General features: G+C 55.7%; 1 protein-coding gene across 1 annotated transcript; it reads left to right on the top strand.

Moving 5' to 3' along the window:
• The first annotated feature begins 10,113 nt into the window (after window positions 1-10,113).
• LOC116568733 lies at window positions 10,114-15,217 on the top strand. The gene is made up of 3 exons (XM_032304406.1): window positions 10,114-10,362; window positions 12,501-12,817; window positions 14,821-15,217. The coding sequence occupies exons 1-3, from the start codon at window positions 10,114-10,116 to the stop codon at window positions 15,152-15,154; spliced, it is 900 nt and encodes a 299-aa protein (XP_032160297.1). The 3' UTR covers window positions 15,155-15,217.
• Window positions 15,218-16,042: the final 825 nt, after the last annotated feature.

Here is a 16,042-nt window from a genome sequence, read left to right as displayed (position 1 = left end):
GCTCTGAACGGGCTCTGGAAGTTTCCCAGTCTCTGAGGGCTGATGCATCAGAGCCCAGAGTTTGGGCGAGACACCAGGGAAACTATCACCACCCAAGACCCTCCCTGGTAACCCTTGTCTGCCTTCTTTGCCAGTGAACAGGACCAGTAGGGAAGGTGGAGGGTGGTGGGAGCTGGGAGGTGGAAAGAAGGGTTTGTGCAACTACCTCTGCTTTATTTATGGTTTTGATTATTTCTGCATCCCATGGAGAGTCAGTGGACCCCTTTTCTTGCATTAGTCCAATGTTGGGAAGCATCGGGGAGGGGCTAGGGAACTGGTGCCTCAAGAGTGGTTATTGATGTCCTAATTACAAGAGGATGCTAATTTAATTTGAACCTAATTACAGTGCACTACCCTGGGTGGCATGTGTTTTAATAATTAACGTCCTTCAGATGCGTAGGAGTATAATAATATTTACACTGGGTTGGCTCGCAGCCTGGGGAGGCGGGCTGGGGGCCCATCCGCCACCCTCCCCCTGGACAGCTTGGCTGCTAGCAGGTGGGGAAGATGGCATATGAGTCTTGGTTGGCTAGTAACTTGTCATCATTCCCAGGGAATATGCTTGGACCTCATTTCCAGCTACTTCCTTGACCCAGCAGGCTGCTCTGCTCTGTGGGGCTCCAGGCTGGAGCTCTGAACCACGCGCAGCGAACCGCCCTCCCCCACCCAGGCCCCAGGCTGAGCCACGCAGGTGCCAGCCCCATCTCCGGCTTCCCCTGCCTGCCTGGGCCCATCGTGGAGGGCAGAGGGGAAGAGAGCCGCTTGGTGTTTCTTCCTGCTCTTTTGATTGGGAACACTTGTAAGGAAGTAACATTCGGAAGAGCACACAAATTACAAGGACGCAGCTCAGGTGTTTACAACGTGAACTTACCCGTGTACACACACAAATCAAAAATGAGAACATCACCAGCCCCTCACGCTTGCTCCCTCTGTTGATCTTTATCCCAGTAGATGGGTCTTGTCTGTTTTATTTGTGGTTGTTTTGGTTTTCAGTTTTGCCTGGTTTTAAGTTTTACATAGGTGGAGCATGGCCAGGTAAGCCCTTGCGTGCCTGCCCCCTCCTGCTTGGCATTGTCTGGGCTGTGTCCTTGGTAGCTTAGTTTTGCTGCGCGCCTTGTTTCTGTACGGACTGTTGTCGGAATCCACGCCTTCTTGCTCATGAAGAAGTCAGACGCTCAGCAGTCTGCTAGAGCACGAGCTCTGCCAGTCCCCACAGGCGAAATCTGCTCCTTCTAATTATGCAACTGGGGGACAGGAGGTGATGCTTGATCTGACGGGGTAGCAAGACAACAGGGCAGGGCAGTTCCGCCCACTACAAACAGGGAAGAATGCGGTTGCCCACATGCCTTCCATGCCCAGCCTTTCCAAGCTCCTGGAGATGGGGAAAGGGTCTGTCAGCAAGTTCTAGAAGCCAGGCAGACCAACCAGGAGTGTAAGAGATGCCCTGAGAGAACTTCAGCGTCTACCCAGAAGCCTCCCTCGGCCAGTGCTTCTCTAAGTGTGGCCAGTAGACAGACCAGCTGGCTCAGAATCACCCGAGGAGCTTGTTAAAATGCAGCTGCCAGAAAGGGCCAGGTCCCCGCTGGGAGTGGGGCTGGGGGTGTGACTGAGCCTTCTGTCACAGTGGGAGGACAACGGGTAATGTTCGCGAAGTTGATAAAACAAGAACTGGCCTGTTGTTTAGCAATAATGGTAACCAGAAAATCTAGAACAGATGATGAAAAGTGTTTGCCTGTAGGGAACAGCTGAGGGTTGGCAGTGCTTATTAGAACCCCTTGTGTACCAATTTTTTCACCATCGGTGAGCATTTCCAATTTTTTGTTCATTTTCAGGTAAATCTGCACGTATCACTTCCCTTTCCAGAACCGCTCCCTCAATTCCTATGGTCCAGGGCCTGGGACTCTGCATGTTAAATAAGCTTCCCTGGTGAGCCTGATGAGTTCTCGTTCAAGAATTAGCTGTCACTGTCCAAACTCATTTTATCTGGTAAGGAGGGAGACAAAGTGACTTGTCCAAGGTCATCCAGCTTATTTATGGCTGAGCCAAGAATAGAAAACCGGTCCCTGGCCTATGTTCTCTGCATCATGGCTTTCACCGTGGTGGGTGCCCGTCTCGGTGGGCGTGGCCCCTAGGGACTTAAGGGACGCACTGAGGACCTGGTTCAGTGGAAGGGAGCCAGGGTTCCCTTCCCAGGGAGGCGACCCCTCCAGCAAGCAGAACACTCAGCCTTGCTCCCTTCGGAGCCGTTGTAGGGCCTGGCACGTGCAGAATACTGCTGCGCCGACAGCAACGTCTCAAGTTGTTTTCTCAGTAGGAATGGATCTGCCCGAGCCCATAGCCCCAGGGCAGTCTGGCACTTAGCATTTCCTGAGCACCTCCCTCCTAGCTCCAGGCACTGTTCTAAGTGCTGAGACAGAGCAATCAGCCCTCATATCCTTGGGCCCACAGCCTACTGAGGACTGCAGATACCGGTGATAGGAAAACCCAGTTAACTGGTAACAGGTTTAGGTCCAAATGTCCAAATGCGGTGGCTTGTCAAGCTGACACAGTGCATGCCCCAGGATCCAGCAGTCTCCTTCTGATTCTGCAGCCAAGGGCTATGTGCACATGTGAGAACTGCCCCTTCCAGCAAGAAAGGTCCCCGGAGTTGAGTTCCTACTCACACAAAACTGAGCACCACAGACACCGCAAGGTGTATCCACACAAGGGAGTATTACTCAAGGAAAGTGTGGCCGCACGGAGTAACACAGATAAATCTTAGAAACAAGCACATCTCAGATGACTTCATATCATATGCGCCATTATTCCCAAGTTCAAAACCAAATAATAACACTCCCACATATGTATCTATTGAATGATCATTTAACTTTTGGGATGTGTTTGAGAGTGTAAAGGGACATTTAAAGCCTTATATTTGGGCCACAATCATAAACTGGCACTTTTTTGAGCAAACTGGGACACATGGACACCTTTGAAATATGTACTAAAATACGAAACCGAAAAGCAGAAGGATGATAAACACCAAAATCTGAATAGTGGTCCTCTCCAGATGGGTTAAGGAAGGATGTGAGGGAATGTAATTTTCTAGGGATGTTCTAGGTCTGGGAGGTAGATCAATACATGTTGATTACATCACTCATAAGGTAGTATGGGAACTCAAAGAGAAACATTTTTTCCTAGGAGTTAGGGTTAGAGAAACCTCAAATAGGAGCACTTCAGTCTACCAAGGAAAGTTGTGGAAGGTTTTTCAAGGACAAGGTGGCTCAACAGGTTTTGCCGGCAGAAGAACGGGTCTGATTGAGGGGGAACACAGAGCAAAGCCCTCTGCCGGCCCGTCTGGGCTCCAGTGTCACAGGCACTGCACAGCTAAGGACTGGAGCTCAGGCCTGGCGTTGCCAGCTCTGGCTGCTGACCAGCTGGAGTTCCACTGCCCTTTGGGGAAAAGCAGCCAGTGTGGATGGGGAAGGCCTGCATAAGACGCTTCAGGGCTCCCAGATCACTTCTCAAGTTGATGTGTCACTTTAAGGTACACAAATCCTAAGTATCCAGCTTGTAGGTGTTCATAAACCCAAACCCTTCTGCAACCACTCAGATCGAACTAAAACATCAGTGGCCCAGCAAGCTCCTACCCCCCCCACCCCCGCCGAAAGTAATGACAGAACTAGGTCACCCTAATTTTGACTGTTCTTGGTGCCAGGGTCTTTCAAAAGACATTTTTTCCAAAAACAGTCCTGGGAAAATGAGGGTGTCACAGTCTCTAGGGACCTTTGTGGGAGCATCGAAACCTGGGACTGGAACGCATGCCAGGCAGGATGAGGGTCTCCCAGCTTGGTCCTGGCCACCTCAGGACCTTGGACAAGGCCAGCAGGAGGCCACAGTCCCCGTCCCTGCGGCCTGAGGGTGTTAGCTGCTGACTCCCTGGCAGCACAGATCCATCATCCCAGCTCAATAGGGTCATTCTAAGCCCTGGGCCCAGTTGCTGAGCCCTGAGAGTGGGTAACATGGATGTGGTTCAGTGAGCAGGCGGCCCCAACCCAAAGGAGTGATGCGGCTGCCCCAACCAAGGACGCAGCTCCCCCTCAACTCTCGGGCAGGTCAGGCGCTTTTCCGCAGCCGCCCAGGTGCTGCTTCGGGATAGGGGAGTGTGGCCCAGGGGCAGAGGCTGTGGCCTGAGCATTTCACCTTCCCAGTTGTCTGTGCACAAGCAGAAGCCAGAGCCGCAGTTCACCTCCGTGGTCCCTGTGTTGGACTTCGGAACGTGTTCCTGTTTGCATGCACAGCTGGCCATGGACAGCATCATCTGGGCCTCAGAGGCTTCACAGGGGGCTGTGGCATGGATGGGGCAGGTGGCTCAGCAGGCCTCCTCCTGGCCACTGCAGCCCCCCCGCCCCCTCAGCGCCCCGCTCCAAGTTCAGGACTCAGAGAATCTCTCACTGAGCCTCGCTAGAGAGAGGGCACCCAGATCAGTCATTATTAAGCTGCATTGATGCTGGGAGAGAATGTGGAGATGAGATTCGCGCCAAGGAGTCCGCACAGCTCAGTGAGGATGCGGCTCTGAGGGCGGTCAGGCTGCCCTCGCTTGCCTCAGTCTCGTGGGGTGCCCCGCAAGCAAGCTGTTAGCCTCTGAGGCTGTTTCCTCAACCCTAATTTGAGGGTCAAGACCTAACCTTTCCTGGCAACCCCAGAACTCAGTGAGGGGCATGTAAGGCAGCCGTTGGGGTCCAGTGCCCAGCCGGTGGTCGGGAGCGGCCACCACAGCTCAGGGTGGTGGGGGGACAGGGAGCATCCCACACTCAGTGGGGAGTCGGGAGAGCCCCCGTTCTGGTGAAAGAACTAGGGACGATGCTACAAAAACCCAGAGGCCTAGAGGCCACATCCCGTCGTGGGAATGCTGTGCAGTTCAGAAGAGATGGGAATCGGGGTGTTGGAGCGGAGGCCGGGAGCTGAGGTCCCAGAGGCGAATCCCCGTGTGTCTCCAGGGAGGGGCTCGCACTGGCTCCGGCTGCAGGGTGGTGGGGGTGGCGGTCACGGACCCTGGGGGCTAGCAGCTTAGTCTGCTCATGTGTCCTGAGCCCCTGTGATCTGCTGAAGACACAAGAGTAAACACAGCAGAGGCCTGACCGTGGCCTGGTGAGGGTGCCTGCCCGTCCTGAGGGGGACATTGTGTGTGGGGAGGGCAACAACCAGCTGAGAGCCCCACCCGGACTCCTTTCTGCAGACCTCACCTGGGTTCGTGAGCAGCAGGAAATGATGCCTTTTTCTTCTGACATGGGCGAGTACGCTGGCACAGCTGGGGGGTGTGGTGGGGATGGAGAGTGGGGTCAGCTGCAGGGGCCGCACTAGGGGACCGGGGTGCTATGGCTGTCACGTCCCCTGACCCAAGGCAGGAACCCCAGTGCTGGCACGGTGTCTGGGAGGACATGAGAACATCTGAGTGTGCGTTCTTGCTAGATTCCCCTCGGGTCCACCAAAACCCTGGGGTCAGAGGGGAATGCTCCAGGACACCACAGTGCATGACTGTTGGGGGCCTTCCCATTTGACAGGCTAACAGGTCAGTGCCCAATCCAGAGCCGTAAAGGGCATGAGAGCATCGAAAGCCTCCTGGAGACCCACCATACTGGCCACTTATGTGGTCTTCTAGCCCCCTAGGGAGAGAGGCCTATGTGGACAAGGGACCTATGTGGTCTGGGGCTGGGCTTCATCTGGGGGGGACAGTCCCCAAGGGGCAACAGCACACCCACTCAGGGGGGGCTTCAGCGGGAGGGAGGGAACAGCAAGCATCGCTTGGAACAGGCCTGGCCTCCTGCCTCCTCTTGCCTGATCTGGAGAGGGTGGTTCCCAGGGGAAAACCTGAAGCAAAGATCTCCAGTAGTGCCATGAGTTTGATGGATAGTCCCTGGGGCGCTATGGAGAGAAGGATTCCGAGGTCATGCCAGAAAGTCAGCTGTAATCAATGACTGATGTCTCCCAAGAGAATGGGAAAGAGGGATCGTCCTGTGTGTCCCCTATATTTGCTTCTGCTGCTTTGTGGGAAGGGGGTTCCGACCTATCCAAGCAGCAGTCACTTCCGTCACAGCCCTGACAACAGGCATCGGCTTCTGCTTGAAGAGAGGACTAGACTCCTCGAAGCAGTCGGGGCCCCACCTAGTCGGTTCTTACCCGATTACTGATCTGTGTTCCAACTGCAAAGAATAGATTGCGGTTTAATAAACATATGAGCTCAGCACCTACTCTGCCCTGGGCCTGGAAGACCCACAATTGAGAGCGTCAAGCCCTTTGCCCTGTCAGTGGCCATCATCTATACGTATTTGAATCCAATCAACTTTAGCAGGACTTATTTACTTGGGAAGGGAGAGGCGCCTAAAGGCAGAGACAAGGGGTTCTCCAACAGCAGGAAGAGTTGAGGCCCTGACCCAGGAAGTATCTGAGCCCCTTGGGCTGGGGGCATTTCCTGAAGAGCAGCCCTCCGTTTTCCTCTGCTGAAGGTAGGACTTTGATTCTAGCAGGCCCTGGAAGAGTGCTTCTCAGACTTGAACAGGCGTATAACTCATCTGGGAGTCTCCTTAAAATGTAGGTTCAGATCCGGTAGGTGGGGGGGCAAGGCTGAGTCTGCATCTCTAACAAGCTCCCCGAGGGTGTTCAGGCAGTATGAACAAGGTCTCCACACTCCTTTTTCCGGAGCCTACCACGGGGAGGGAGGTAAAGTTTGTCCGGATGCCAGAGAGGTTCTAGGAGGTAGACTAAGGCTTGAGTTTGGAGACCATGAGAAAAGACAATTCATGCTATACAGAGACAGAAATCAGCGAGAAAGGACCAGATCCTGACTCGGCTCTCCGGGTTGGCTGGCTAGTGCTCTCCTCTAGGAGAGAACGGCTGACCCACCTGATGGAGTGTAGGGTCTCAAGACTACAAGCTCCCATTAGGATCATAGTGTCAGTAGCAGCTAACCATTTCTGTGCACTGGGCTAAGTGCTAATGGGTAGCCCTGTGAGAGAAGGGCTTTTTGCCCCCCATTTTATCTCCAGAAGACAGGCCAGGTGTTATGTATCCCTATCCCTATCCCTGGCACAGTATTTATCAGTAGGATGTATTCAGTAAGTGATTTATCAATGAATGAATGAATGAATGAATGAATGACTAAAGTGCAGCTCAGCCCAGGCAGGCGGCATTGCATGGAACCAGACCCAGAGAAAAAATGGGGAGCAAGGCTGGAGAGCCCAGAATTTCATGTCCCTCCCACCCCACCCACCCCTTACCTTTCCATCAGAACAGGTCAGCCTGGGAACCTATGGCCAGCCTTTACCTGTTGGAAAAAGAGAAATCCTAAGCCCTCCTGCTCCGGGTTGATGATTTCTGGGGTTCTTTTTCAAAATTTCTAAATCCAGGTTCACTGTGCTGAAATGGGCGGGGCAGCACCTGGCAAAGTTTAGGGCTAGTCAGGCTCTCCTTATCCAAATGGCCTTAAACATGGCCGTGCTCCCTTGTGCCAGGCTCTGTGCCAAGCACATCACATGCCTGCTTCCCACAGCCACGTTCCCGTGGTCCAAGGTCGTACCCTGGTCCGAGGTCGCAGACCGAGGTGGGACTCCCAAACTCCCGCGACCACAACGATACTCGAGAACCAGCGCCCCCTAGAGGACAAGACGAGGCGGTCGCGAGACCGGACTTGGAGGTGGGCTGCGGGAGGCCCCTGAGGGCGGCCCGTCCGCGCCCTGCTGTGGTTAGCAGCCAAGAAGGGAGTCCATTCATGGCGGTTCTTCCGAGGACACCCGCTGCTGGCTTGCGAGCGAAGGTTAGGGGATGGGTCACTGGGCTGGTTTTGCAGGAGCTCCTCCGTGTCCTCTACAGCACAATTCCCTAGAGCCTCAGAGCGGGAAACCACCGTCCCCCCATCTTACAGATACAGAAACGAGGAGAGGAAGCGACTTGGCCAGGGTTGCAGGACTAGCTAGGAGCCGGGCAGGGTGGGGGGCCCGGGGTCTGGCTCCCTGCATCTGCACCCACGGCCCGCCGCGTCCTCCCCGCTTCCCAGGTCTCCCGCCGAAGAAGGTAGCTGGTTCTTCTCCGCCCGCCCCCCCCGCCGGGGCTCGGCGGGCGGGCGGGGGGGTGACGCGGGGCACGCTAGGCCCGCCTGGACGTTTGGGCCTCGCCGACGCCCCGGGGCTCCCCTCGGGTCAGGGGAGCGGGGGCTGCGGCGGCCTCGAGCCTCCCCGCCGGGCGCGGCCTGCATGCGGGCCGCGCGCATTGGGGCTCGACCCGAGCGACCGAGAGAGGCGGCGGCCGCTCGGAGCCAGGCAGCAGCCGGCCGGGCGCGAGGAGCCGGCGCTTTCTGGGGCAGCCAGAGGGCCCTCGACCCCAGCCCCAGAGAAACCCACCGCTTCCTGGGTCCTCTTCCGACCCCTTGCCCTGAGGTCACTGGGCACTTTCTAAAATTGTCCTTGCGCTCCCTCTCTTCCCTTCCCCCTTCACCCCCCCCATTCTCCACTCCTGTCCCAAGAACGGTGATGCAGGCACCCAATTTCCCGACTCCCTACTGTCAATAATCCCTCCCACTCATCAGGGTAACAGAGACACAAATAATCGGAGCGGTTCTAAAAATACGGTTCCGAATCAGCAGCATCAGCATCATTTGGGAACTTGTTAAAGATGCAAACTCTCTGGCCCCATCTCAGACCTACTGAACGCTGTATGGGCCCCAGCAGGGGAATGTGATGCGCAACAAAGTTTAAGAGCCACCACCCATCTAAACGTGCACTCATTCATTCATTCATCGCCAGACCTGTGCAATTCTGCCTGGGGAGAAGCGCCGCAAGCAACGAGTTGCCGCCCCCGCCAGCTGCCCTTGGGGAGATGCTGTCTATAGCTTTTGGATGGCAGACAGTGCAACCCTGGGACTCAGGAGCTGGAAAGGAGGCCCCAGGTCCAGGCCAGGAGGGAGTGAATGGCTGCCTAGGGTCCCTCTAGGGAGGGGTGTGAGAGAAGCTGCCCCCCCAGCACCCAGCATCGCAGCTGTAGGGACAGGGAAGTGACCTCCTCTGCCCTGGCGTGTAAGGACAGGCTGGGCGGATCCCCCGCAGCTATCGCTGGCACAGAGGGGCAGTCTCAGAGATTGCAGGGAGGGGGGCGGTGGGCAGAAGGAAACACAGGTTTTTCTGCAGGACAGGGCAGTCTCTCATCTTCCAAATAAAGCACCCGAGGAGGAACCCAGGCCACGAACTCAATGCGTGGGGTGGGGTTGGGGGGTGTCAAAGTTCTGCAGGGGGAGCTTTGTGCCTGGAGGTGGAGGAGGTGGAGGATGGGCGGGTGGGATGGGGGGTGGGGTGATGGAGAGGAATTCTGAGCTGCCTGGGTCTTGCCAGTGGGGCTTAAACATAGCCCAGCCCAGAGCAGGTTTCCCTGGGCTGCATTCTGGCAGGCAGGGGAGCGGGGTGGGGGGATATCTGCACCCTCCCTCTGGTCAGGTGGGAGGGGTGGAGCGCCTCCCCTTTCCTGCCTTCTGGAGGGCTTCAAATTCTTATGAAACCATACGCCATCCCACTCTGAATTGCGGCATCACTTGGAGCCTAATGTTGTTTGATGGCATTTGGGGTACCCCAGAACCCCGCCTGCCATGAGGTGATGGCTGTTATTTATGCCTGGGCCCTGCTCTGATCTCAGGGAAAATATCTCATCATAAATTGGCATGCCATGGCAAACAATTAAAAGAGAAAAATAAACCTCAGTGCAATCTCAGGGTGCTTGGAAATGAGGAATTACAAGGTGGTGGCATGAAAAAATTATATAAAATCTATTTTTACATCACAATAATGTGCCTTTATACGGGTAGTAATTTCTGGATGTGCAATAAAGTGGCTTTTACATCAGGCAGAATCAGAGTTTATAGGCAATTGGTGCTTTTATCTGGGAAAATATAACTCACCCATCCCCACACCATCCATCCTGAAGGCAGCAGGCCTCATCTTCCCCAGCACCACCAGTGCTGAGGAAATCATTATGCAATTAAAAATGTCAGCCCTCTGGTCCTCCTGTCTCCCAGTCACATCTTCCAGCTCCTGTCATTGAATCTTCCTAAAGATGGGACAGGCCAGGGGCCTGGAACAGGGTAGTGGGCCACTGCCTGAATTGGGCCAGAATGGATCCCAGGGCTTCAAGGAACCATCCCCCACGCCCACGGCCAGCAAGCGCTCCATAGGTACTGAAGGTCCACTGCCAGCCAGGCGCTGTGCTGGGAACCTAGAAACTTGGGACCCCGTGCCTGGCTTGGAGAGCTTGCAATCTGGAGACAGTCGCGCTGTAGGCAAGAAAATGATTTACCAACGGCAGGTAAGTCCAGGAAGACAAAGGGGTGCAGAGGAGCTTTGGGTAGGGTGGGGTGGAGCATGGCCCCGAGACTGCGGCCTCTTTTGGGAAGGCGAGAGTGAGCTGGGAAGCCAGGAAGATGAGCATGTTCTAGAGGGTAGGCCCCAGCCCATACAGCACCTCCAGTGGGGCACGGAGGCGGGCATATGTTAGCTGTCCTCAATGAAGACTGTGGCCCTTGTCCTTTGCTATTACCTAGTCTAACCCAACATTTTGCGTATTCTTTTAAAATACCAAGCACTGTATCATCCGCCAGGGGCCCAGCAGGAAGCAGGTAACACACTCTGTTCAAAAAAGGCAAGGCATGAAGATTATGGGTGGAGTTTAGGGAAGTCAACTAGAAATACTACAGGATCCCAGGGCTGGCGAGAGAGAGGAGCCCTTCCCACCCCAAGGCCCGGAGGACGAAGGGCAGGGGCAGCGGCGGGACGAAGAAGGCCGACAGGTGACTGGACCCACCATCACCTGAAAAGACGAACAAGAAAGGAAGGGCTAAGGGAATGAGTCAGGAGTTGATGGGAGGTAAGAGCCTGGGGAAAACCCTGCTTCACTCTCCCCCCACATCCTCGCCTCTTGCCAGGGCCGCCCATAGGCCACCCCCAACCAGAAGCCAGAGATCAAGGGCGCTGGCTGATGGGGCCCAGCCGGGTTAGCCTCAGGGCAGAGAGCAAGTGGAGAGTGGATCTGGTATGCAAACAGAGACATTCCGACGGCAGGCAGTGCTAATTATTGGACAGTCAGATGATGTGGCAAAAATGTAACAGTGTGTCAATGGCTATGATTAATATTTCTATACAGTGAAACTCCGTAGTGTCCTCTTCTCACATTTTTAAAGATATTCATTTATTTATTTATTTAGAGAGAGAGAGCATAAGAGCAGGGGGAGGGGCAGAGGGAGAGGGAGAGAGAACTTCTGGGCGAAGCAAGGGAGCCCAATGTGGGGCTTGAGCCCAGGACCCTGAGACCAGGACCGGAGCCCAAACCAAGAGTCGGAGGCCTAACTGACAGAGACACCCCCCCACCCCGCCCCCGGCACTGCTCTCCTCATTTTTACTTCACCAGAACCTATACTCAGCGTAAGCCTGGGCAGTCCTGTCTGACACGGTGCAGTTTCTTCACCAGGGGACCTGTGTGACGTGGTAGAAAAGAATTCACACAGTAGTGTACATGGGGTGTAGACCCAAGCGGCCATTCTGCAGAGTGAGGCGGCAGGCCCGCGGCAAATGCGGGCTCTGCCTACCCTCGGTCCTGCGTTTCTGGCGTGCGCCCCAAAGACATCCTCACACCCAGACCGACCTGGTGACCAAAGAGGGCAGAGGAGCACACCCCCCAACCCCCGTCCCTAGGGAGGGAGACTTCCTGGTCTGTGAGGCCCCACAGCAGGTTCCCACACTCGGTCACAGCAGGGAAGTCACTTTTCACAGAAGCGCAGAGTCTTCAGAGCAAAGCTGAGGAGGAAGAGAACGAGAGGGGCACCTGGGTGGCTCAGTGGGTTAAGCCTCTGCCTTTGGCTCAGGTCATGATCCCAGGGTCCTGGGGTTCTGGGTTCGAGCCCCGCATTGGGCTCTCTGCTCAGCAGGGAGCCTGCTACCCGCCCCCTGCTTGCTTCTCTGCCTACTTGTGATCTCTCTCTCTGTGTCAAATAAATAAATAAAATCTAAAAAAAAAAAAAAAAAAAAGAAAGAAAAGAAAGAATGAGATCCATAATTCTGAAGCACTCAAATAAGATTAAAAATACTTTCACACAGGGCCTCTTGGGGGTCTCAGTCAGTGAAGCATCTGCCTTGGGCTCAGGTCCCGATCCTGGGGTCCCACATGGGGCTCCCTGCTCTGCATGGAGAGCCTGCTTCTCCCTCTGCCTGCTGCTCCCCACCACTCCCCTGCGCTCATTCTCTCTCTCATAAATAAAATCTTGGGGGGGGGGGCGAAGGGGGCGGTATAAATAAACAAGGCCCCAAGGAGAGAGAAGCCTTCACAGATTCAAAGCAGCTCTGCTGTGTGACCTTGGCCTGCTACTCGGCTGCTTCCTCTTTAAAATAGGAGGAAACAGTAATACATAGATCCCGAGGCGTGATTATGAGACCAGATGCTGGTCCACCGAGACCTGTTCTGGGGTGGTGGGGGGGTCCCCGAAGGCCACTGGCCTGACCACTCAGGGCGGGGAGCTGCTCCAGCCGTGGGTGGCGGCCGGACCGCCGCGGCAACCGCGGGATGTGACCGTAGCGCGGGGGAAGTGCTCAGCGCAAACCCGAGCCTCCCCGCCCGGCCTGTCCCGGACGGACAAAGCCAGCTTTAGGGATTCCTCGCTTCCACGTAAAGCCTCCCGTCCGCTGAAATGCGAGCAGCGCCCCCTCCCACCAGCCCATTTGGCTGTTAGCAGTCATCACCGAGGCTCCGAGGCTCGGTCAGTAACTCCCACGTTGGTGTGAGTTTGTTTACAGGATTAGCTCCCCGTCGTCCGCACAGCCGAGAAAACTGGCCTGAGGGAAGATGAGCCCCGGCCGACAGATTTTGATCGAGGAGGGAGAACAAGTGTCTGGAGGGCTCGGCCCGGGGCAGCTGCTCCAGGTGGGCGGGGCGCGAGAGCCGGCGGGGGCCTGGGCTCTCCGGGGAGGGTCCCTGGGTTTGAAAAGCATCCCACAGGAAAGCAGGGCAGGGGAAGACAAGCCTGAGTTTCTCCAGGAGCTTGGGGGGTGGGCGGGGGGGGGGGGTCCTGAGGCGTCAGGGACAACTTGACCTCTGGCTCCTCCCCGGGATAGGGGCAGGGCGGGTGCGGCTCACACCTCCGCGAGGTTCGGCCTGGAGGCCTCCCACGTGTCCCCTTTTGTTTATTCCGTCTCTTCTCTGCCCAGGGGGCCACCCATCCCGGAAGGCTCAGATATCTTTGATTTAATCCCCTTTCTGCCTGTTTCGTCCTTTATTTTCCTGGCTTTACCCGCTCGGGGGAGAAGAGGGGCTTGCTGTAAGCCTTTACTCTGTGCTCGGGGCTCAGACGTTAGCCGAGCTTCTCGTCTGCCCGGGGACTGGGAGCAGCTCAAAACAGAGCCGCTCTTCGCCACACAGCGGCTCTCAGGAGCCTCGTGCCCTCTGACCTGTCGACCTACAGCCAGGGAACAGAACCGAGCAGCATCTCCACCAGTGTCTGGCTGTAGTGGATTGAAGAGTGACACCCCCCCCCCCAGGATATGTCCAAGTCCTGATGCCTGGTGCCTGTGAATATGACCTTATTTAGAAATGGGTCTTTGGGGGCGCCTGGGTGGCTCGGTGGGTTAAAGCCACTGCCTTCGCCTCAGGTCATGATCCCAGGGTTCTGGGATCTAGCCCTGCATTGGGCTCTCTGCTTGGCAGGGAACCTGCTTCCGCCTCTCTCTCTGCCTGCTCTGCCTGCTTGTGATCTCTCTCTGTCAAATAAATAAATAAAGTCTAAAAAAAAAAAAAATAGAAGAAGAAGAAGAAGAAAGAAAGAAAGAAAGAAAAAGAAAGAAATGGGTCTTTGCAGATATAATTGGATTTGGATTTGAATTACGGAAGGCTCTCAGGATGACCTGGGACAGTGCCTCACGTCTTGCAGGGGAAAGGAGAGGCAGAAGGCCGTGTAAAGAAGACACTGCGGGAGAGGAAATGTCGCTCTCCCTCTGTCCCTCCAGGTTCTTAGCTGAGGCCCTGAGCTGAGAATGAACAGGAGTCTATGAACATGTACACCTCGTGCAACATGAGAGAGACCCAGGGGAAACTAAGTCACTCCCTGCCTTAGAAATCAGGATTAAATACCATCTGCCAAGGGGAAGGGAAGCCGTGGGGGGGGGGGGGGGGTGTTGGCCCCTTAGGGGAGGATAGAGGATTTTTAGGAAAGACAAAGGGGTTGTTCCAGGACAAGAGGGAGCTTGCTAGTTTGTGATGAAGTGTGAGTGGGTGTGGTGGCACTGCCCGGGTCCCTTCCTGCTACAGGAGGCAGTCTGCCCCGATGAAAGCCCCAGAAAGGAGATGGGTGACAAGGGAGTGCCTTTTGGAGGGCGTGTCTTCAGGCAGTGGAGGGAAGTTCACAGAAAGCCCCTCCCCACATCCGCTGTTTTCCGGTGCCTGAAGTTCAATAGCATCCATGTGCCTAAGTGGTCGGAGCTCCTCTGATTGTATTCTGGGTTCTGCACTCAGAGAGGAGAGGTCAGAGCTGTGCCAGACCAAGCCAAGGACCAGGGGCCACCCCGGATGAGAAGACGGAAGGAGTGCTCCTCTAGAGCTTTCCCTTAGGGAGAGCCTGGCCCTGCTGATTTGATGGAAAAGGGAAACTGAGGCCCCGAGCCACCTCTGCTCTCCCTGGGTGTGAAGGGCAGGGCCTACAGCAGCACCAGCCAGGGCACGGTGGGGACAGGGGCGGTCCCACCTGACCCCTTCCTCTTGCTTCCCGATGTCCGCCTTTCCCAGTGCCCTGTCTGGAGCCAGAGGCCAAGAGCAGTGTGGGAGCACCCCTGAGCCAAGACCCCCCCCTGCCGGCCCCACCCTGCTGCCACCCTCTGCTGTGCCCTGGGAAGATGAGGGCGGCGCAGAGCCCACGTCCCCCGTGGTGGTTTCATGCGCCATAAGGCGGGCAATCAAAAATAACAAACACACAGACACCTGCTCAGGGCCTGCCGCTGCAGTGGGCCATGCTGAGGTGACTGCCTGGGAAAGAAAGCAATCCCCAGGCCTGGTGGAGAGAAATAACAGCATCAGCGAGGAGCAGGAGCCACATCTTGGTCTGCAAAGCCCCAGCCAGTAAGTGGGCTAAAAATAAGCAGCCTCTCCCGGCTGCCACGCACCCTCCTTTCCCTAGTGACTTGGGATCCTCCTGTCGGGGCAGGTGCCTGTCTGCAGCACAGCTGCCCTGGCTGGGGTGCCTGAGGTGGGGGGCAGCACAGGCAAAGGGATGAGAAGGGGAAGGGCAGGGGGCTCCCTGTCAGTTCTGAGCATCCAGCTGCCACTGGCGAAGGACACTTTCTGAGCAAGGTGTTGGAGCTGGGCCCCTAAGGAGCCCAGGATAAAGCCCCCAGGCTCCATGTGTCAGCACTTGGTGGGGAAGGACCTGCAGAAGCCTTGCCTCTCTGGTTCCCTTTGAACACTGCGACCCAAAAAGAGCAGACCCCAGCGGGCCACCTGGGCTGCCGGCTCCTCTGGGAGCCTCTAGTGCTGTCTCTAAGAATGTCTCTAAGTGTGTCTCTAAAGAATGAAGGGTTGCTGTGTTTTGTTTTTGTTTTTGTTTTTTTAATTTCCTTTATTACTAGTTTGTAAGGTTTTTTTTTTTTTTCCCCCAAAGATTTTTTTTATTTATTTGACAGACAGAGATCACAAGTAGGCAGAGAGGCAGGCAGAGAGAGAGGGGAAAGCAGGCTCCCTGCTAAGCAGAGAGCCGGATGCGGGGCTCAATCCCTGGGTCCTGGGATCATGACCTGAGCCGAAGGCAGAGGCTTTAACCCACTGAGCCATCCAGGTGTCCCGGGTTGCTGGTTTTTTTTTAAAATCCTGAAACAAAGAATGAACATTTTAGTGAGGAATCGGGTGAGTGGGGATCCTGCAGAGCACCCCCTGGGGCTAGGAGGTGGGACGCAGATTTAACTCAGTCATGTTGCTGTGGCTGAAACACACAGTTCAGTGATGCCACTTTTGAAAC

The sequence above is a fragment of the Mustela erminea genome, chromosome 11 (assembly GCF_009829155.1).
Source record: "Mustela erminea isolate mMusErm1 chromosome 11, mMusErm1.Pri, whole genome shotgun sequence".
Lineage (NCBI taxonomy): Eukaryota > Metazoa > Chordata > Mammalia > Carnivora > Mustelidae > Mustela > Mustela erminea.
This window is presented reverse-complemented; position numbering and strand designations above follow the sequence as displayed.

Bases quoted from the DNA above. Each gene is read 5' to 3' on its own strand.
- LOC116568733 (XM_032304406.1), top strand. From the start codon at position 10,114: ATGGGACAGGCCAGGGGCCTGGAACAGGGTAGTGGGCCACTGCCTGAA. The intron at 10,363-12,500 runs GTAAGTCCAGGA...TGGTCCACCGAG, and splicing joins AAATGATTTACCAACGGCAG to ACCTGTTCTGGGGTGGTGGG. The intron at 12,818-14,820 runs GTTGGTGTGAGT...CGCCTTTCCCAG, and splicing joins GCTCGGTCAGTAACTCCCAC to TGCCCTGTCTGGAGCCAGAG.